The following is a 22,749-nucleotide window of genomic DNA, read 5'->3' as shown; positions in this document are numbered from 1 at the left end:
TTGGCAATTGTGTCCCAGAGGCTACTCAGTTCAATTCTTTCATCTCATGGGGTGATATGAGCTTAGCAATTGAAGGGACTCCAGTGGCTGACTATCTAAGTCAAAATGCTGCCCCCTTACTTCCCAGCATGAAATAGGTGAACGGTGGGCATCTGGGCAGATAAGGTGGGGGTGTGCACAACATACAGCATTTGCTCATTATTCCCTATGGGAAAAGCTGGAGCCTAGAAAATGACTATGTCTACTCTAACTACTTGACCCTGGGGAGCCTATGGGAAGAGTTTTATGTGGGAGCAAATACCTGTACTGTGTTGTCCAGGTCAGCATTTTTTTTTCCTACTGTCACTGGGAGCTTGGGTAGGATGACTTATTTTTATTTTATTCATATTGTATTTTAAAGACTTTTTTTTTTCCCCGGAGCTGAGGACCGAACCCAGGGCCTTGCACTTGCTAGGCAAGCACTCTACCACTGAGCTAAATCCCCAACCATATTTTAAAGACTTTGTAAAACTATTATTTAAATTATGCGCAAGTGTATTGGTTTTACATGTGGGTATGTGCACATGAACCCAGGCGCCTGCAGAGACTAAAGTTACTGGACTCCCTGGAGCTGGAGTTACAAATGCTTGTGAGCTGCCCGATGTGGTTCTAGAAACCAGACTTGAGTCCTCTGGAAGAGTAGCAAGTGCTTTTAACTGCTGAGCCATGTCTCCAGCCCCTCTATTGTATTTTTTTTTTTTTTAGTAAATTGATTAATTTTATTTTTTCCCTTGCTTTTTTTTTTTGTTGTTGTTGTTTGCCTATTTGTTAATGATATGTCTCAATTAGCCCAGGCTAGTCCTGAACTCACTATGAAGTCAAGGATGATCTTGAACTCCTGATATTCCTGCCTCTACCTCCCAGGTGCTGTGATTATAGGTGTTGTGCCCACCATATCTGGATTAAGATGCCTTATAAATAATATGCTATATTCTGCAGTACTTCTGCAGTAAAACAGATGCAGGGCCAGCAGATCTAGAAGAAAAGCACAAGGAAATTCTACCTCACTGTGTTGGTTGTAGGACTCTGGAGTTATTTTTTTCTCCCTTATACTTTTTCCACAGGCTCCCAAGGTGCCCACCCCCAACCATGGTAAGCCTCCAGAGGGCCATCCTCCGAATGGATAGGAGTCTGAGGGAGCCACTGGGCAAGGACCAGAGCCTTCCTGACGAACTCCTTATGGGCTCACCCCCCACAGAAGGGAGAACTCTGCCAAAATGTGATACTAGGTACCCAAAATGGGAAAGAACACCTTTTTTCCAGGTGTGAGCCTAGCCTTTAATGGATGAGCCATCTCTCCAGCCCTCCCTTACACCTTCTGAATTTTGTTGATTTACATGAGTAGAGATGCTACTTTTAGAGTCAAAACTCAAAATGTTTGTTTCTGGCGATATATTCCAAGTCAAACAGCGATTTAGAAGCCCACTGTGCTAGTTAGTCTTAACTGTCAACTTGACAAAATCTAAAATGGGAAGAGAGTCTTAATGAGGAATTTCCTGCATCAGATTGGCCTGTAGGCATGTATGTGAAGAATGTCTTCATCTTAATGATGAATTACTTGGATCAGGTTGGCCTGTAAGCATGTCTATGGAAAGAATGTCTTGATTGTTAATTGATGTATAAAGACTCAGTCCATTGTGGGCAGCACTATTCCCTAGGCAAGGGATCCTGAAGCACATGAGGGAGGAAAAGACTATCTGAGCAGTAGGCATGAATGCATTCCTTTATCTCTGCTCTTGACTGGGCATGTGCTGTAACCAGTTGTCTTAAGCAGCTGCTGCCTTGATTTCCCTCCAATAATGGACTGTAACATGGAATCATGAGCTAAAATAACCCTTTTCTCCCGTAGGTTGTTTTTTTGGTGGGATATTTTATCATAGCAACAGAAATGAAATGAGGACAGCCACCCAAGTGTTCCACACCATAGGGTCCTACCTCTGTAAGCCGAATGGGCAACAGGAACCAAGGATGATGAGTGAATACCAAAGAGTGGCAGGACAAAGTAGAACAGGCTCCAACCTGAAGCTTCCTGAGCAAAGTTGCTTTCTACCCTAGGGCCACTGCATGGCACACAACACAATGCCTGTCTCGTCTGAGGGGGGTGCTCTTGCAGGAATAGAGAGCCAGCTCTGACTTTGTTTAAGGATACCAGAGTGATGGACCACTCACACCCACTCCCTACACCCCACCCCCTGCCCGTGGGCTCCTTTCCAAAAGCCTAAGATGCTGCTTAGCATCTGGCTGGTTTGCATCCCCTGCTTCTCCTTAATATAGAAGAGCCTTTCCATGCCCAACATTTTTCCAATCACAATGCCAAGGTGTGTGACACAGCCAAAAAGCAACGAGTGTTTATTTTGCAATGTCAAAATAGAAAGAAGGATCTGGAAACACTTAATAACTAAGACAGACCTCATCTAAGAAAAAGAGAAAGGAAATAAAGAAAAGAGGGAAGAAGGGAGGAGGGGTGAGAGGGGAGAGGAGAGGAAAGGGAGGAGGGGGGAGGGAGAAAAGTAGAAAAGTAGGTTTATCAAACCAGATACTAGATCAAATTACTACGGCTCTCTTCAAACTGTTCTATATAACCTGCTCGGTATATTTTCCCATGGTGTGCTCTGCTCTCTGTGTATAAAATAGGAAGCTGAAATATGCATATAAGCTCTGAAAGGCAATCACACTCTATGAAGCTGGAATTGCAGCAAGCTCATCTCTTTTCCTCTAAGAGCACCCCAGTGACAACGGTTTAGCAACCGTGCCTGCCTGGTGTACTAGGAGGCATCTGCGACTTCAGTGAAGGTGCTTGAGCAGCCACAGAATTTTCAAGCAGAAATTCAATTGTCCAATCCAACTGCTTCACATCACAGGTCAAGACCTGGGCCAGAGGGTAAGGTTCATGGCCAGTACTTTCTAGATAAACAACAAGGGACTTCCTGAAGGTCACACAAGAAAATCCAGGATGACATTAGATTCCCATCTGCTCTGACTGTCTCTGGATTTAAGGATGAGAGTAAGTAAATATCAGAAATTTTCTTAAGGTTCAGGGAGTTCAGAAAAGGAGCAATTACCACAGCTCCAACAGGCAAGAGCCGCTACTTCCTCTCCCCTTTTGCTTCAATATGGAAGGGGAACTACACCAGATACCTTTAAGAGGGTTGATACACAACCACAAAATGGTCCATGTGAAAAACCAATGGCTAGTGTTCCCATGGACTCAAACACACGAGAAGGAGCTTCCAGTCTCAGAAGTTTTTCAATAGATTGCCTGGATTATGCTTTTTTGTGAGTTGCAAATAAATTACCTTTAAAGATAATAAGAGGTTGGAGATGCTGCAGTACAAAGTAATTTGAAAAACACCAGATGAAAGAATTAAGATGGGTTTAATTGCTACAAGGCTTCTCAGAGCATTTCATCTGTGTTTATATGTATCGTGTACCTACAAGGTAGTGTTTCTGAAACCAGTGCCTGGAGGTGCTTTTCACGTGGAATGCCATGTAAGATGGCATGTTCTGCACAGTTGGCTTACTCCAAGACGGGTTGTTCTAGGTCAGGTGTTTGGCTGAGCATTCATCTGAGGAAAGGGCCAAACAGGAGGGAAGAAGTTTAAGGAACAAGGAAGTGACATGGGACTGGGACGTGAGGTGAACAGCATCGATCATGAAGCTCAGACACAAGCTACTACAAGAAATTGACACTCAAGTGACGTTTTCTGTGGGTTTTCAGAAATGAACTGGCATCATTAGAAAACTTATAGAGCAGAGCAGCGGATCCCAAGACTTTTAAATTCCTAGTCTTCTCTTCTTTCTTTCCCCCTCCCTTCCCATCCCTTCCTTTCTCCCTCTTCCTCTTCTTTCTTCTCCTTCATCCCCTACTTCTTGCCCTCCTACAGCCCCTGTATTGAACCTGGTGCCTCTTTCATGAGAGGTGAGAGGTGTACAAATGAGCCACAACCCCAGCCCTCTGGATACCTTTTGAGGCAGGGACCTTTAAGGAGCCCAGGCTAGCCATAAACTCACTCTGTAGCTCAGGTAGGCCTTGAATTTTCAATCTTTCTCTCTTGGCCTCTTGAGTAGCTGTGATTGTAGGCTTGTGCCATCATGTGTGATTAGTAGTCTCTTCCTGCCTGACAATTCCATGCCATTTTGCCTTAGTCTCTCTAGGTTGTTAAGTGAGTTCAGCTGACTTACTTGCAAATTGAAGATGGTCCTGAAAGGCTGTACAAAGAGCAAATGCTTTATCTACAAATCAAGTCATAGTTTCCACTGACTTGTAATCCCAAAGAAGAATGCTGACCTCACATACATCATCAAAGGTACATTCGGGAGCTTGCTGGGTGCTACAGGAAGCACCGTACCTCTACCTGTACCCTCAGACAACCTTTTCCATTCATTCTCCCCAACAAGAGCAGCCCAGATGTCAGACAAGGGACGCACTGATTCATGTGAGCTGTCCACACTCAGCTAGTTCCCAGTTCTGGAGGAGGTGTTCTCTGACCTTGAGGTCCTGTCATTCACACTCTTCCCTTTGGGAATTTATCTGAGTCCTTGGCATTTTGAGCATAGAAGCCATTTTCTCTAAAGGGATGTTAAAGCCTCTTTACATAAGGCATCCTTGTTAGAATCAAGTGTTTGATGACTGTAGAGCTAGCCCATGGTCACTTAGATGAGAACATGAAAATGTACAAAGTACTTCTCTCTCTCTCTCTCTCTCTCTCTCTCTCTCTCTCTCTCTCTCTCTCTCTCTCAATCTCCTTCCTCTCACTGTGTGTGTGTGTGTGTGTGTGTGTGTGTGTGTGTGTGAGAGAGAGAGAGAGAGAGAGAGAGAGAGAGAGAGAGAGAGAGAGAGAGAATACATGTTACCGAGTGCTTACAGCATGACTGTCTTCCTGTGTGCCAGACAGGACCTGGGTTAACAATATCTCCCATAATTCTATAAGAGACTTCTATTCATCACTCATTTTCACAGAAGAGAAAAACTCAGAGAGGCGCCTAACTCTCCCAAAGTCACACAGCTCACAGGATGTAGGTGGCAGTGCCATAACTTGCTCCAAAGTATGCCAACTTTATCCTCTTCCTGCATTGTCAGAAGGCATTAGTGTCAGGACACATCCTCACCCAGCACGGCCCCGGGTGGGAAATGTCATGCTGCGTATCTACAAATTGTCACCTTGGGAGACTAAATGCAGTTAGGACTCTTTCTCAGAGTTCCCACTCTGAAACATAAATTTCAAAAAAAAAAAAAAAAAAATGCCCCCTTATTTCTCCAATGGGAGAAAAGAATCTAGGATCTGTTTGGCCGTAGCCAGCATTTCCCTTGGTTCCAGTGTGGGGAGGGGGGGACTCCGATTGCAAATATAATGGCTAGCTCTGCCTCACGGTTCTATTGACTGCATGCTGTTTTGCAAGTTTGCCTACCCTGGGCAAATTTTTAAGTTTTCTGTGGACTCACTTTCAGTAAAACTTAGTTCCAATAGGAAAATGATTCTATTCTACACCAACAGTTTTACAGACCCAGACACACACACACACACACACACACATACACACACACACACCTTGTCCTAGGCTGCTTCCTATTGCTGTGATAAACACCATGACCAAAATCGACTTGGGGAGGAAAGGGTTTATTTCACCTTACACCTTACAGTCCATTGTGAGGGGAAGTCAGGGCAGGAGCCTGAGGTAGAGCTGAAGGGAGGAACTGAAGCACAAGGCGTGAAGGCATGCTGCTTACAGGCTTGCTCCCAGAGCTCACTCAGCCTGCTTTCTTTCTTTTTTTTTTTTTTTTAAGAAATTTTCTATTCATTTTACATACCAACCACAGATCCCCCCTCGTCCCTCATCCCGCCCGGCCCCCCAGCCTGCTTTCTTATGCAACCCAGGACCACTTGCCCAGGGATGGTACTGCCACTAATAAGCTGGGCCCTCCCACATCAACTGTCAATCAAGACTTGCCTACAAGCCAGTCTGATGGAGACATTTTCCCAATTGAGGTTCCACCTTCCCAGACTTTAGCTTCTGTCGAGTTGACAAAAATCAACCAGCACATACCTCCTGGGGAAAACTAGGCATACATGCACTGAGTGAAGAAGGCCTGTGGTGGGTTTTCTTTTGTACCAGCCTGATCTAACATCTTCTGCACTACTGGAGGGGGCAAATATTTGGAAGAGAGGGAGAGTAGAGGCCTTTAGCTTCTGGCTTTCAGGGCTGAAAGACATCCCCGAGGAGAGATGACTTATGAGAAGTCTGTTCGTCTCAGAACCCTAAGGCTTTAGCACTGACTGACTCTAGCCTCAACTGTCCTTTTGAGTTCCAGACCTGAACTGTTTTAATGAAATGACAGGTAAAGCTTGGAGGTGAGGCGAGACCTTACCTCCCTCCCGAGGCACCGACACTGGGACAGTTACAACCCTGCACCCATTTCACTTCTTACCATCGGGAGATTAATGAAAGCTCAGATCGGTTGCATTTGCATCATTGAGAGGAGTCCAAAGAAGGAAAGAATGATTCGACTCATGGTTTCAGAAGGCTCACTCCGTGGCTCCTCAACCTCATGCACTTGGACAGAAAGAATTGTGTAGCCCAGGAATTGTTTTACCTCTTGGTAAACAGGAAGTAGCCTGAGAGAACGGAACTGGGGTTGGGATATACCTTGTAACACAGAGCATTGAACATTCTACCCTCATAGACGGATATGCTGTCAAACACATCCTCTGAGTGACCTCCTCAAGTTCACCACACTACCTGCTGAGGACCAAGCATGCCATACAGGAGCATATAGGCTATTTCCTATTCAAGCCACAACATGGTGGAAGCCCACTGAGAACATCCTAGGCAGAGAGGCAAGTGGGAAGCCAGGGATTAACATGGCATCACACAGAGGCCAGGACAGATGGGTACCAAGGAAATCCACACACTCTCACTTCTGGGCCCCTGTTCTTAATCCCTGTCTATCCTGGCCAGCAGGAATGGAGTAGTGGTGTCTCATTCCCTGACTTCGCGAAAGTGGAAGGCAATCCTCCAAGCTGAAATGGACAAGCACTGGTTCTTCTTGTTGTTTTGTTTTGTTTTCATCTGCGCTGTAGTTTGACGTTTGTATCTTTGTTGTTGTTTATGGGTGTGAGTGTGTGTGTGTGTGTGTGTGTGTGTGTGTGTGTGTTTGTACCAGAGGTGCTTTTCTCACTCACTATTCACCTCATTTTTTTGATACAAACCCTGGAGCTCCGCTGATTCCCCCAGGACAGCAAGTCTGCAAGCCCGAAGGGTGCTCTTATCTCTGCCCCCAGAGCTGCGATTCCAGAATCCACTGCTGGACTGGATCCTTTCTAATGTAAGTGCTGGGGACAGCATTCAGGTTCTCACAAGTAAGTAGGAAGAAGCACTTCACCTGCTGAGTTATCTCCCCAGGCAGCCCCTGGTTTTGTTTGTTTGTTCGTCTGCCTTGTTTTGCTTTGGTTTTGATCTTATGCCGTGAAGGCTGCTGAGCTTAAATCCATACGTAGCTGAGGACAACTTTGTATCTCTGGTCCTCCTGCCTCTACTTCCCAGGTGCTGGGACTGAAGGTATGTTGCCATGACATCCAGCTGTTTTAGTCTGCATCTTAATGCTCTCCAAAGAGGGTGTGCTAAAGCCTCAACTCTGGTGCTACTGGAAAGTAGAGGTCATCAGGATTCTTAGCTCCTCCCAGGTAGTTAGAAAGCAGAACATGGGACCTACCAAGCCAGACATCTTATCTTTCAAAAGAAAGAAACCAAAGCTCCAGACCTATGTGTGGAGCACTGTTTCTTAACATTATGTCACATCTAGCCCCCAAATCAAAAGTGAGAACTTAGGACCACTTATAAAGAGTAGCCTGTGGGGTAGACACCCTGCCGTGGCTCTTTGGAATTTCTGCAGATGCATGACACCACGCACCCGAAAGTACACATGTGGAAAGGAATGAATGAGTGAGTGGATAAATTTAACACACACCCACATTCAGGGGAATGTGCTGGGATCCTACTGGTACACACAGGTATGCCCATGGTAAACATGCTGTCTGCCATGAAGCACAGACAGCAGCCTTCTGTACGTAGCTCTAGTCTCCTCCCTCTTCCCAGGCCTTCCTTTTCTTTCTTTCTTTCTTTTTTTTTTCTTCTCAGCAAAGCTAAATTACCTTAAAGCAGCTCAGAGCCTATCTGATTTATGGTTCAGCCTCCACAGCTTCTGGAAGCTTTGTTTTTCCTGACCCCCAGTCCTGTGATTTATAAAAGAAATCTGTAACTCAACAAGAACGCCCCCCCTCCTTCTACCCATCCCCAGAGCAACAGAGTCCAGGGAAGAGACTTGACGCTGCTTAGCTGGTTTCTGGCTCCCAGGGCTTTAGCAGGCCATGGCACTCCTGGATAAGATGCCAACTCTCTGCATCCCCTCCTTCATCCCCCAAACACAGATGTTTCTCGTGAGCTCTTATTTTCCTCATTTTCAATCTCTGACCATTCCCTACTCTAGTCACTTAATTTAGCAGAAAACTCCAACCTCAAAGGTTAAAGAAACTCTTAAGGGGTAACAGTGGAAGCCTGGCACTGGGTTGCTGAGACCAGCGCTCTCAAGCCTCTTTGCTGAGGGCTGAATACCACTGGTCCTCCCCAGGGCAATACTAGTTAACCCTTTCTTAGCATAGAAGGTGACTGTCAGATTGGGGGCTTCCCAGTGAGGCCTGCTGGAAAGAGAAAAGGGAAAGACAAAATTCAAAGTCACTTCATTACATTCTTCTGGGCCACTTTGCCAAACAGTGTGGCTGGATAGGAAATGACAAATGAATTAAACACTTCTGTTTAGTTCATATACTCCTTCGGGTTCCATTTTCTGTAGGAAGATGGTAACAAACAGGGGTCCCAGAACCAGCTCTACCCAAGGTCCTTGCGACCTTGAAATTTAATCATTTCGATTCTTTGCCTCAGTTTCCTTTCTTAGGGGAGACATTCATTGCCCACCCCCGCCCCCCCCTCCTCGCAGCTTTCACACCCCATCCATCTGCAACCTTCAGAACTGTTCTTTGTGCAGCTCAGGAAGGGCTCAGTCTGGGTTTAGTTAGAAACAAACTTCGTTCTTAAAGACATTCCTGTTATATCCACCCCAGTCTTCCAAGATGCATCTGCACATTTCTGTACATGAGATCACATCCTAAGGGGAGTTATTTAAGGAAAGTCTGCTGTGACTCCTCTAGGCAAACAGCCTTCTGGTACAACCAAGAGCTACCCAGAATCTATTTTTTTTATAATAGGCCATTGAAATGGTTGCAGTCAGCAGGGACACTGCCTTCCTTTGAGGATGCAGGTGGCCTGCCTGCCGCCAAGCCTGCCTCTCACTCAGTGTCACCGAGGGCCCCTCTTTAAATGGCAGCTTCATCTGGGCCTCACCGTCCTATCTTGAGAGGCGAGTGGTATGTGCTTCCTTGTTTTGCAGATGTCAAAACTAAAGCTTGGTGCAGTTAAATGAAGTACAGACTCAAGCTCAACTTCAAAGGCAAATAAACAATGCAGGTCTTAATCCAAAAGCAGAAAGGCAGTTGTACTGCCTTGCTCTAGGCTGGATCACTCATGAGAAGTCATAGGAATGGAAGTGAGTTGAGAATGGGCAGACATTCTGGGCTGTGTATCAACACACTCCCCACAAGGAGAGTTAAAGTTCTTAAATAGAGACAAGAAAAAGGAAGCCAGCTTATTCCAGCTGCAGAATTCCTTGTATGTTCCATCTTAAAGGAGGGCAGAGACCCTGGAGCATGTCTTAGAGATGGATACTAAAGGCCGTCCATCAGCAAAGTTGAGTATGCACAGGGCAGCATGAGGGTGGCTGGGGAACAGATGACTGGTGGAGCTGAGTGATCATAGTAACAAAGGGCTCAATAGGAAAAAACGTTCCATATATAAGATGGATGCACAGAGAGATGTAGGTATATAGAGAGATGCAGGTGTGGATGAAGTAAATGCAGATGCTGATACAGATGCAGGTGCAACTGTGGGTGTAAATGCAGGCGCAGATACAGATGCATATACACACAATGCAGACACAGAACAGGTGCAGACACACATATAGATAAAGACACAGATTCAGATTCAAATGCTTGGATACAGAAGCAGATGTGGACATAGATGCAGATGCAGGTGCAGATACCGATACAGACAGATATGGATGGAGATGCAGCAGCAGATGCAGACAGACACAGATGCAGATACCAGTGCAGACAGATACAGATGCAGATGTAGAGACTGATGCAGACAGATACAGATGGAGATGCAGTAGCAGATGTAGATATCGATGCAGACAGATACGGATGGAGACACAGCTGCATAAAGACGTAGACTTAGGTGCTGACACAGATGCAAATGCAGATGCAGATGCAGACGCAGAGCTCACCAACTTTCCAAGCCCAGAGATAAAAGCATAAAATACCTGCAGGTTTTCGATCAGAGATAAACTGGCAGATAAATAAAAACCTATACACAGTCAGGAGACACCGCTTTGCTCTTCTCACTCAGTACCAGAACACCCTGTCATGCATTCTGTCCTGTAACATTGGCAATGAACCATACATAGTTACGAGCCCGTGAGCATGTCACAACCCATCTTGCCTCTCCTTCTCCTCCTCACCAAAGAGGATAACTACCTGCCTGCCTGCCTATCTACCTACCTAGGTTCACTATGTAAAAATATAAGAGTCAAATTAATCAATCTTTAATTTTCATTATTTTATTGGTATGGGTGGTTTGCTTGCATGTATGTATGTGTATTGTGTCCATATCGTGTGCCTGCAGAGACCAGAGGAGGGTGTTGGATCCTCTGGAACTGAAAGTACAATTGTGAATCACTGTGGGTTCTGAGACTCGAACCAGGTCTTCTGGAAGAACAACCAGTACTCTTAAACCACTGAGCCATCTCTCCAGACCCAAAATAGTCAATCTTTAAAGAGAGATTACTCTTTTAAACATTTTACATATGCTAACTCATTTGATCCTCAGAGAAGTCTTATCAGGTCAATGTTATTATCATCCCCCATATAAAAGAGGGAAACTGGGTCATGGGACAGCTTCATACCTGCCTGGTGTTCCATAGCAGGGAAGGATTTGAACCAGTGCCCTGACTCTTCACTACTTTGCTCTAAAGCCTAATTGCAAAGAGCCCTGACTAGGTTTCAAAGGCTTGTAAATGACAAGAACTATTTGGGCTCCTTGCTCTTGGGAGGCTGCAGAGTACATCAGCTTCCCCAGGCAAGGGTAAGGCCACAGCCAGAGTTCTGCATGCAGAGTACCATGAGTTTCCCCAGGCAAGGGTAAGGCCACAGCCAGAGTTCTGCATGCAGAGTACATCAGCTTCCCTGGCAAGGGTAAGGCCATAGCCTGGGTTCTGTGGATGCTTAGCCATGGGCATGCTTTCTAAGAGTGAAGAAGAGAGCACAACCCTCTGTCATGCCAGCCACAGGACAGTTATGTTGTGAGTTCTCTCCAAGCACATCTCTGCTACCAGGAGCAGGTTTGTCTGTCTCCAGGAGACAGCGGTTGTCAAATCCCCAGAGAAGAGCAGGCATGTCAAAAATAGCAGCGCCAGCAGACTTTGTGGCTGCAATTTCCTTTTGAAATGTTGGCTTTGCTTTCACCAAAGGGCCCAGGACTGAATGCACTCTATTCAGCCAGCAGCAGACTGCTTAAGGTCTCGGGATGTCTTCTAAGGGCAGGTGTCCACACAGAGGAGTCTAAAGGGGGTGTGGACAGCAGATCTTACAGTTGAATGCGTGGGTCTGTGGACTTACCTAAGGGAAATTTTCTCTATAGTATCCATGATGAGGTTACAGTTGTATTAAAAAAAAAATGAGTTATAAACCTGAGCAGGGCTAGGTACCAAAGAGGTCAAGTTTAGACCACCATTAACACTGAGTTTCTGTCTAGCAGACTTCCCCCCCCCCCGTCTTTTATTCTGTGAATGAGTCTGTATTCTGAAGGGATGACACTTCGAAACTTGTGGTGAGCTGGGCAGTGGTGGCGCACGCCTTTAATCCCAGCACTAGGAGGCAGAGGCAGGTGAATCTCTGTGAGTTCGAGGTCAGCCTGGTCTACAGATCCAGGAAAAGCGAGATCCAGGAAAGGCGCAAAGCTACACAGAGAAACCCTGTCTCAAAAAAAAAAAAAAACAAGCAAAAAACCTGATGGATAGCAGGCAGCTCCACTACCCTCTGTAGGGACACTGTGTAAACAAGGGCATGGGGACAAAGAAGGGACAGAGAGGGCAGAAGAACCACTCTCCAGTTCAGAGCAAAGAAACATGAAAACATCACAGGCTCCATCCCATGAGGCCTTCAAGCCCGGAGCAGGAAAGTGACAGCATGAGAAGCAGGCTCCCATCTGTCCGCGTCCCAGTGGCCTGCGTCTGGCAATCTGTGTCCTCCCTCCAGAGCCCTGTGCTCCAGGCCTCACTCTGCTATGAGGTGTCTGTGCAGAGGAGTCGAAAGGGGGCACGGGCAGTGAATCCTACAGCTGAACGCATGAACTCCTCTTCCTCCCGTAAGTGACCATGACACATCAGAAGGAGGACACGCTTCCCTTCCTCAGGCAATAGCTCACAGTCAAGGCCAATCACAGTTAGACAGCAGTTCCCGGCAGACGGTCCAGGGAGTCTGACGTCTCCTGGGAATCGTTCCTGGCATTCCCACGGAGATGCAGGTGAGAGGAAAGAGTGCCGCAAGCCAAGCCTGGGTCAGAGGAGGGAGAAGCAGTGTGCAGAAGACAAGCAATAGGAGTCGGAGGTGTCACATGGAGGGAAAGCCCCAGAGGAGGAGAGGGACAAGGCTCTGTGGGCACCAGGCAATACAAAGGGACACCAGAAGGCCATATGGAAAGTATGATAAACTCCAACCACTCTGATTTAAACCAAAGCCTAGAAGACTGCCAGCCTCTATCACACAGGGCTATTAAGGGTTAACAATGACCTCAGGGAAGAGTGAAAGGGGGTGGAAAATGACTAAACTGAGTTCCTGATGTTTACAGATGTGAGGATTCGGTGCTTTGGGGGGGGGGCTCTGTGCTTTGGCGGGGAGGGGGCTCTGTGAGGTTGCTTTGCTCTGGAATGCAGTATGAACGCCTTGAGCAAGCCCTTGCCCTGCTCTTGTATGCTATGATGTGTGCAGTGCCAGCTCATGCAGAGAACGGCCTGATGGGTCTTCAGAGGAATGCTGAGCATATAAATCTCATGAAGCTTGACAGTCAAAACAAAACACCTCAACACATACAACATAGATTCCCATACACCCCACACATGCCACATACACACCATAGACATACACACACCACACACATACCACATACACACCATAGACATACACACACCACACACATACCACATACACACCATAAACATACACACACCACACACATGCCACATACACACCATACACATACACATACCACACACATACCACATACACACCATAAACATACACACACCACACACATACCACATACACACCATAAACAAACACATACCACACACATATACACCACACACACACACACACACACACACACAACATAGACTCCCACGCACCCCACACATACCATATACACACCATAAACATACACATAACACACACACACACACACACACACACGCACGCACACACACACACTACATATACACCCCACAGAGATCCCAGAGGCACCACACACACCACATAACACACATACTACACACCACCACATACATAGCACATACATACACACACCAACACACACACACCACACGCACGCACACACACACCACACCACAGAGACACACATATACCCGACAGCACCTTCACAGACACCATACACACACACACACACACACCACACTCATATACCACACACAATACACATACCACACTCATATACAACACACACCACACACACAAACACAGACCACACATGCACACACAATATACACATGACATATACCACTCAAACACTATAAACACACACATAAATGCACCATGTACACACCCAAGGGAGATCTCTCCTCTCTCTCTCTCTCTCTCTCTCTCTCACACACACACACACACACACACACACACACACACATGCCCCACTTCTTTATATTTTGTGACAGCTACAAGGAGGAGCTACAGGAAAACTCCAAAGCTGCAGAGGAAAAAGAACCGTTATGCTAATACAGGTCCTCTGCATGGTCCATTCTTTTGATTTATAAAACCAGAACGTGTACCAGCTCATGAGAAGACCTGGGCCATCAGACTCATGTCTCTCTCACCTAAGTCACACAACTTTCAACACACCTATTTTAGGACAGCTCTGTTACCCACAAAAGTTCTCTGGTGCTAGTTTAACGCCTGAGTGAGCCGTGTGTGTCCTGACGGCCACCAGGATGTCCTGCTGTAATGTCCAGGGCAGGGACATTACACTCACCCTACTATGCGTTGGCTAGTGAATCTTGGTCTTCCACATCAAGATGTGTGCCCTGTGCTTTACATTACTGGGAATGGTGCCTTTTCCTCTTGCTCTGCCTTGAGGATGAAAGGAGCCAGCCAGAGGCTGAGCAAGCCTTCCAAGTGCTGAGTCGTTATCAGATCTGCCCTTTGTTAAGGCTTCCTCCAGACTAGTCCAATTTTCTCTGTTTCACCATTTTTACTGTTTCTTTGACTCCAACCTCTCTGTAAAGCTCCTAAGGTTAGAGGATGCTGAGATGGACATACTCCAGTGCTAAATGGCCGAGTATCTGAGACTCAAATTCATTATCTAGATATCATCATCTCTATTTCTGTCTCTCCCCACATTCCTTCCTCCCTGCCACCTTTCCTCTTTTATCCTAGCATTTTCATGCTCAAGAAATTTCTAGAGGACGTTTTACTAACCCCATGGAATCTCATCTCATTGCGTAAGTGCAGCTCCTCTGAGAACAGAGAGCGTGCAAGGGAAATACGGTACCCTGACATGCCAGGGAAACAGGAAATCTTCTTAGCAAAATCCTGGGTCACAACTGTCCTGTAGTCCAAAGTATGGCCCTCACAGCGATGCCAAAGGGGCTCCCAAAAGTCAAAAGGGGGTAGGGGAGGGGAAAGAGAGATAGAAATATACGTGGAAGGAAGACCTGTTTAAATGGAGTAGGAGGGGTAGAAAGAAGAGAATTGGGGAAGAAGAAATGTATATATATCTTTGGAAGGAAAGGAAGACTGCAGAGAAAAAGTAGGGGAAAGCAGGGGGAAGAAGGGAGGGGACAGAAACAGATGAAGACAGAACCACGCAGCAAGAAAGATAGACAGTAAACCTCTGCTCCACCAGCTGCTGAGCCCACTTCCCCTCACCACCCTGTTAGGGCTGAAAGACCTCTACTGGGGGACCTACCTCGGGTTCAAGGAAGGCCAGCTGTCCCTTGCTCCTCTGGGATGCTAGGCGGGAGGAGTGTCCTCATCCCATGCAGAAATTGGCAGTCCCAAGAAGTCTTCTGGGAGCCCACACTGGCTTAAGTCTGTTATTAGGATGGCTTGGACTCACCTTCTTGGGCAGCTGTGATCCTATTCCAGCTGTTGAGGCAGCACACGGTGCATATAACTCCTGGTGCCAAGGTTACAATGTCCACATAGAGGCTCAGAAACAGGGAGGGGTCACTGGACAAAATTCTCCACAAAAACTAGATTGGGACACTGCTTCTCAACTTCTGTATGACATCCTAAGAGCCACCTCTGAGCTTCTTGCCAGGAGAAACGTTGCTCCCTGGGAGGGAGAGATTTCACTCTTCTTGGTCTCTCTTAGATCTGGGAAAAGCCTGCATCTAAGACAAGAATGCCATGACACCTCAGACTGGTGTCATCCATGTCCTCAAGGCCCGGCCTGGCTGCTGTGGAAGGGACATTTTGTACCCTCTCTGAGGTCTCCTTTCGAAAACCTTAACGTTGCTGTTGGCTTCATTGGGCAGCTTTTAAGCATTCAAGTTTCTGAAGACTCGGGAGTAAGATGTGGCAGCTTCAGGGACCAGATATGGAACCAGGAAAAAGAGATTCAGGCAGGAAGTGTTGAGAATCTACTTCCTCCACATTTTCAAAGGTCCTGAGTCCTTGTCTTTAGTTCTACCAATGCCTAAACCAATAGAAGGGAGGTGCTCCCACTTAAGAAGCTGGGATGTGTAGTCTATTCTCCCTTGATACCCAGATCAGTAGGGAGAACAGTCTGGAAGGTTGCTACGGCAACCAGAGTCCCTGGAGAGCCTGGCTCTCCACAAACCTTTCACTTTCAGGCATGCTCTGACTTGAAAAGGCAATGTTTGCGGAAGGACAAGGACAGTGATGAGGGTAACGATATATACACACACAGAGATCCATGCACACATGTCCCCACACTCACCCTCAGCTAGGGGCATCCCTTTGGCCACCGGGGTGGGCTCAGGAGTGACTAAAGTGGTTGGACATGAAAAGCACTTTCTTTCTGGCATTGGAATTAGGTCTCTGAACCTTAAATATCCCTGTCTTTTACTATATTCCAGGCTTGGAGAAGTCAGTCTCCTAGGTAAAGTGACCTCTGGCCACCAAGTCTACTTCAAGAATACACTCCATTCTGAAGGATAAGGGAGAGGATGGAGGCCCAGCCCAAAAGGCCAGTGAGAGACTGAGAGAGCTAATGGTCTAACAATGGCCTAGTCTTGGGCCCTGGATGCAAGGTGGAAACTTCTGGGGAAAGGCCTTGCCTTTGGGAGACAGGAAGGCAGGATAATGAACTAAAACTCAAATCCATTACTATAATTCACACACTTGCATAACATCTTCCCCACCTTCCGGGGTGAGTTTATTGATATTCCCCATGAGGTAGGGAGGGGAAGACATTAATATTCTCATTTAATGGATGGGGAAACTGAGGCACAAAGAGGGACTGTGACACCAAAGTTACCCTGTAAAGCTGTGGCAAAACCGAGATCGTGATCTGTCACTCACTGGAGCCACAGTGGCTCTCAAGCCAACCCCCAGGTCAGTCCCTTTGTAAGTTGCTCTTCGAGAAAAACCTTTTTAAAAAGCATTCCCTTTAAAGAGTCTTAAAGTGTCCATATAAAATTAAAAAAAACACCGGAACAGTCCTTTGGGGTTCAGAACTGCACCCGTGAGAACTGAAAACAGTACATCACAGTTTGTCAAAGGCAAAACTGAAGGGTGATGTTACTTGGGGAGGGGGGCAGTAGGTAGCTGGAAGGGGTGGTGGTGGTTTCACAATGGGAGAAGATGGCTTGGTCCAAGTGGGAACTACCGAGTTACCTTTGCAGTTAGAGCAGGCCAAATGCAGCTCCAAAGGAAGAGCAGAACAGACAAACGTTTGCTTGACTCAGCAAAATCCCCTAAGAGTGAGGCTGTCAACAAAATGACCGTATGCCTGTTTCTGGCTCCAAACCAAGTGCTGTTGCCCGTGGCAGGGGAGGAGAGCTATGCTGGCATTCAATGTGTGAACTCACCTGTCTGCAGGATAAAGCTGAGGTTGCTTTGTTAAAAAAAAAAACAAAAAACAAAGTCATCTGCAATCCTAGGTCCCAGGAAGTAGGGTGGAGGATACCTTAGAGAGGTCTGGGCTAACTAAGGAGAATTGGCTGCTGTCTGCAGCAGAGTCCCTCTGCCTGTCCAAGGTGACAGTCTCTGCTAAGTGGCACCTAGGGTCAGATATGTGGCCCAGCCAGTCACTTGGCTCTGGGTCAGCCTTCTCTCCTGGCTCTGTAGTTCCATTTTCCAGTTCCTCAGCTCACAAAGATGCTCGCACAAAGAATATTTGGCTCTGAGAAGGAGTCTTCCTGGAAGCTCAAGGGAGTCAGAGAATTCGAGTAGAGAGGATTTATGTGGACCCCAGCCAGGGTCTCCTGTGCCAGATCACACTTAGAGGAATCGACCAGCCCCTTTGGTCTAGAACTGACCCTTAGGTCCTTCAGATAATCCAGTTGGGTAGTGTTTGCTCTAATCCCATCCAAATTTAGGCATGAATAACTGTGCAGCTGACAGCTCTCCCAGCCAGAAGGTGGATGGGGCACTGAGCTAAAACAGCAAGTTGAATTCTTTTCCAGTCTCCAGATTCTGTCAGTGACCAAGTGGCCAGAAGCTAAGGAAGGTGCATGACCCAAAGCAAAGGACGCTGAAGAAGAGACCTGAGTAGAGCTGCTTCCTATTCTATTAATGTCACCATTCCTAGTGATATTACAAGACCCAGGCATGAAGAGTCAGTCTTGAGGGAAGGTCAGGCAGAAATGTGTATCTCATCCACTTGATAGATGGGTATGACTGGGCGGCACCGTTGAAATTTCCAAAATGTCACTAAGATGGAGAAACCTCGAATGCTGCGAGGATTGAGCAACAGTCTACAGTCCAGGTATTTGGTCCAGGATGCCGTGTACTGGGTACGGGGGAGGGGGTTCGAGGTCCTCTGGAGCTAGGGCGGGAGTAGTGAGCATGAGAAGGAAGCCTGAGAGATGGCTTGCTCAGAGCTCCCATTTTCCTGCAGGCCCTGCCTGCATCCATCAAACCTCAGTGAGCATCCTTTTCTCTGCATAAGCTCGATGTGGAGTTGGAAGGTAGCTAGGCCGCCGTTCTCGTGAAGCCTCGGAAAAGTCAGGTTTGCCAAGCCCATTGTCCGTTGCCTTCAGGTCCGGTGTAGGCTGCCCACAGGTGACGTGGGTATACTGGCCTTGCTCTTCCTGTTCTGTTTCTCGGTGGTAGAAGTAGTTGAAATTGGAGACAATGACCGGTACTGGTAGAGCAATGGTGAGAACCCCAGCAATGGCGCACAATGAACCCACAATCTTGCCCCCCACAGTCATGGGGTACATATCCCCATAACCTACCGTGGTCATTGTAACCACAGCCCACCAGAAGGCATCTGGGATGCTAGGGAAGAGCGAGTCATCATCATCTGCCTCTGCGAAGTAGACGGCGCTGGAGAAGAGAATGACTCCGATGAAGAGGAAGAAGATGAGTAGCCCCAGCTCCCGCATGGATGCCTGCAAAGTCTTACCCAGGATCTGCAGCCCCTTGGAATGGCGGGAAAGCTTGAAGATGCGGAACACCCGGACCAGGCGAATCACCCTGAGGATAGCTAAGGACATGGCCTGCTGCCCATTTTGGCCACTGCCACCACTCACGGACTGCTCGTGACGTTGCACTAGCTCAGTGCCCAGGGTGATAAAGTAGGGAAAGATGGCCACCAAGTCAATGATGTTCATGATATTGCGAAAGAAGGCCGCCTTGCTGGGACAAGCAGAGAAGCGCACCAGGAGCTCAAAAGTGAACCAGACGATACACAAAGTTTCCACCAGAAAAAAAGGGTCCGTGAAGAAGGAACCCCCGAGAGTACTGAATGAGGACGTTCCCCCGGTCCCCACCCCCGCAGGTGGAATGCCACCGGGAAATGCATAGGAATCCTCATCCTCCTCTTCTTCCTCGTGGCTCCCCCTGGAGGCCGGGGACATGCGGGTCCCACTACCCTCATTGCTTCCGCCACGCCCATCTGCACGGAACTGGGGCAAGGTCTCCAGGCAAAAGATGACGATGGAGATGAGAATGACCAACACTGAAACGATGGCGATGCCTCGAGCGGGTCCAGAGCTCTCCGGGTACTCAAAGAGGAGCCAGACCTGGCGCTGGAAGGGCTGGGAGGGGAGTGGTTTCTCATCTTCGCCACCTTCGGGCAGACAACCCTCATCCTCCCGGAAGGCCGCCAGGGCTTCGTCCCCCAACTGATAGAAGCGGATCTCTTCCATAAAGATGTCCAGGGGCACGTTGACCGGCCTACGCAGGCGGCCCCCAGATTGATAGTAGTAGAGGATGGCATCGAAGCTGGGTCGGTTGCGGTCAAAGAAGTACTCGTTCCTCAGGGGGTCGAAGAAGCGGACTCTGCGACCAGGGTCTCCCAGAAGCGTGTCGGGGAACAGCGATAGGGTGCGCAACTGCGTCTCGAAGCGCAACCCGGAGATGTTGATCACCAGCCTCTCACTACTACAGCAGCCACCGCCGCCCTCGGCCTCCTGGAACTCTCCGGCATCCTGTTGCTCCCCCTCCGGCCCACGGACCTCCCCCGGCGCCGCCAGCGTCAAGGATTTCTCCGATCTCATGTCCCCTTGGCGGTGCGCTCCCCACCACTAGGACGGCGCCCACGACAGGAACTCGGGAGCGCGGCACACGCTTACCAGCTCCGGCTGCGCCCTCTTTTAGGGTGGGGCCGGCGATCTGACCTGGCGGTTAGGTCGGTGAAACCTGCAGCTGGTTCCTCTGCCAGGCTAGTTCTGGGATGTGGCTCTGGCTCCCAGCAGCCACGCCTCAGTGCTCAAGATTACTGGGATGCCTGGAACCCGCAAACTGTCGCGCGCGTGAAACTGGCTGCCCGAAAAGACGCGTGGCTTAGCTCCCGGTGGTGACTAAAACTGGGCTCGGGGACCCACGAGTCCGCCTTCCAGACCTGCTGGCTCTCTCCGGGTCCTGCTGTTCTTCTCCCAGCCTTACAAGACCCTGGGTTGCCGCTGGTACAGAAGCGCCAGATGCGCCTCCCTCTGGCTCGCCAAAGACTCTTGCCGGGGCTCGGCCTCCGCCTCCGCCCTGCGTCCACCACCGAACTAGGTCTGGCCAAGGTCGCGGTTCCAACCGCCACCTTCTTCCCAGGAGCTGTTCCACAGGCCTTGGGACCGCCCTGGGGCTGCCCAGGCGCCGGAGCGCAGGGACCCACCTCCCACAGCTTCAAGCCTTGGCTACACAGGCAGCAGCGACAGCAGCAGCAGCAGCAGCAGCAACAACAGCAGCAACAGCAGCAGCAGCAGAAGCAGCAGCAGCAGGCACAGCTCTCCGCTCTGCCCTTCCTCCCCAACACTCTCCAAGTGACGTGGCAGGCCCCGCCTGCTGCCCCCTCCCACCTCACTCTCCCATCACACCCCTTACCCAGCCAGGGGCTGCAGCAAGCCTAGATGCTGGGGAGAGATATGTACACTTGCCTCCCCAGTAATCTTTCCCGCGCTCGCCTGGCACGCCTCTTGCTTTCTCACATTCACACACACACACACGCCCCCACCCCCACCCCAACCCAGCCGCCGCAGTATCCTAATAACGCACCCCCTCCATCCTTCACATCTCTTCTCATTTCTGTTCACCGGGCTGACCTGCGCAGTGTATTTCACCAAAAAGAAATCACACCCTGGCCCAACACACCCCTCCCCTGTACACAGCATCTGACTCCCCTCAACAGCTACTTAATGGGGGAAAGAATGCCATGTTTTCTCTATCCATGAAGACACATTTGCCGATTTCAACCTCTACCGAGAGTAGGGGAAATGAAGTATTTTTAAATGTCTTGAGAGCTTTGCATTTAGGCTGTATCCCAATGTTAATTCCCCCATAGACTCACATTTGCAACCTGGAAGGGTGGGGCTGCAGCTCTCTTCATGGCTTTAGTGATAGTAACAGGGGAGGGAAAGTCTACCCATGCCCAGTGAGTGGGAAACCCTCCTCTCATGGAGTCCTGGGAACACCCGCCATTAGCTCCTATGAAAAGAACCGGAAGATCATAGTATTAAAGATACACAATATACAGGGAACTGCAACCCAGAAATCTTTGCTCCAAGCCTCCCTGGAGGGGAAAAGAAAAAAAGATTGTGTAATTTATATTTATTTGTGTCAAGAAAGGGGGAAGGATAACTGGAAATGGGGTACATCAAAATGTCAATAAATTACAGCTATGTTCAATGAGCGTCTAATGGACACATTTTAGGTGCTTCTCCAGAATAATGGCCTCTACCCCTAGGCCATGTTACAATGGAGTCTCATTTGGCAGCATTTGGATGGGGCAAAATGGGTTGTGAGGGAACCCATGCCTCTTACTCTGCCTCTCTTTGAATGCCAGCAAGGTTTCCCATCCATTCTGCTAAAGGCTTTAGACTGTTTCCTCCCTAGCTCTCATGGATGAAGATGCTGGAGAGTGCATCTTATTCTTTCAGACTGCCACATCCAGGCAGCTTGGCCTTGACTTTCCCGTGGCCAGAGTGGATTGGCTGGCAATGGCCAGCCTCTCTGTGTGGCTGCTTCTTCATAAGAAAGAGCTACAAAAGGGCTAAGGATGGGAATGGCACATAAAGATGGTCTCAAGTCCCGGGATGCAAGTGTGGGTTCTTAGCCATCCCTTATACACAGACTGTTTTAAAATCACAGCAGCTGCTCCCAGAGGGATGAGGCAGAGGAGAAAACCAGAGCTCCTGGACCTGTAAGGAGGAAGTCAAGGGGAGAGAACATAAGAAGGAAGCTGGCTTCAACACCCACTGTGCTCTCCTGTGTCCGTCCCTCCGCGGTCTACCGGACCGCAGCCTCTTCTCCCCTTCTGCTCAGCTTGGTCTCCTCCTTCCCTCCCTTGTGCAGTTCAGGGAAGGGTGAGAGAGCAAGTGCAGTGCATTCACCCAGTCGATAGTTTTCCCATTTACAGGCTGTGTAATTAAGCAATTTAGACTTCACACAAAAGTTACTCCATTCAAAGAAAAAAATTAAATAAAGCAACAATAAATACGATGTAGGAAATACACTCTCTTGTCCTGCATTCTGCAGTTACTTTCTGTGTTGTGAATTCACTTGCCTGGGATTCTTTGGAGCTTTGTTTTCTAATTTCATCACGAATTATTCATTTGCATGCTTGTTGTCCCCATGGCCACTTTCCGCCAAGCAGTTGTCCATGAGATCAGTCACAACCAAACAGGGGTATGAG

At 48.2% G+C, this 22,749-nt stretch overlaps 1 protein-coding gene across 3 annotated transcripts in view; it reads right to left on the bottom strand.

The window, feature by feature from the left end:
* Window positions 1–20,834, bottom strand: part of Kcna6 (potassium voltage-gated channel subfamily A member 6) — a 34,173-nt gene extending 13,339 nt beyond the window's left edge. The window contains exon 1 of one of the 3 annotated variants that reach the window (XM_028881557.2): window positions 15,400–20,834. In XM_028881557.2, the coding sequence (XP_028737390.1) occupies window positions 18,536–20,125 (1,590 nt within the window). In that variant the 5' untranslated portion in view covers window positions 20,126–20,834 and the 3' untranslated portion in view covers window positions 15,400–18,535. The remainder of the gene's footprint in view (window positions 1–15,399) is intronic. The other 2 variants (XM_028881558.2, XM_028881560.2) reach the window with 2 other exon arrangements.
* Window positions 20,835–22,749: the final 1,915 nt, after the last annotated feature.

The sequence above is a fragment of the Peromyscus leucopus genome, chromosome 3, assembly GCF_004664715.2.
Source record: "Peromyscus leucopus breed LL Stock chromosome 3, UCI_PerLeu_2.1, whole genome shotgun sequence".
Taxonomy (NCBI): domain Eukaryota; kingdom Metazoa; phylum Chordata; class Mammalia; order Rodentia; family Cricetidae; genus Peromyscus; species Peromyscus leucopus.
This window is presented reverse-complemented; position numbering and strand designations above follow the sequence as displayed.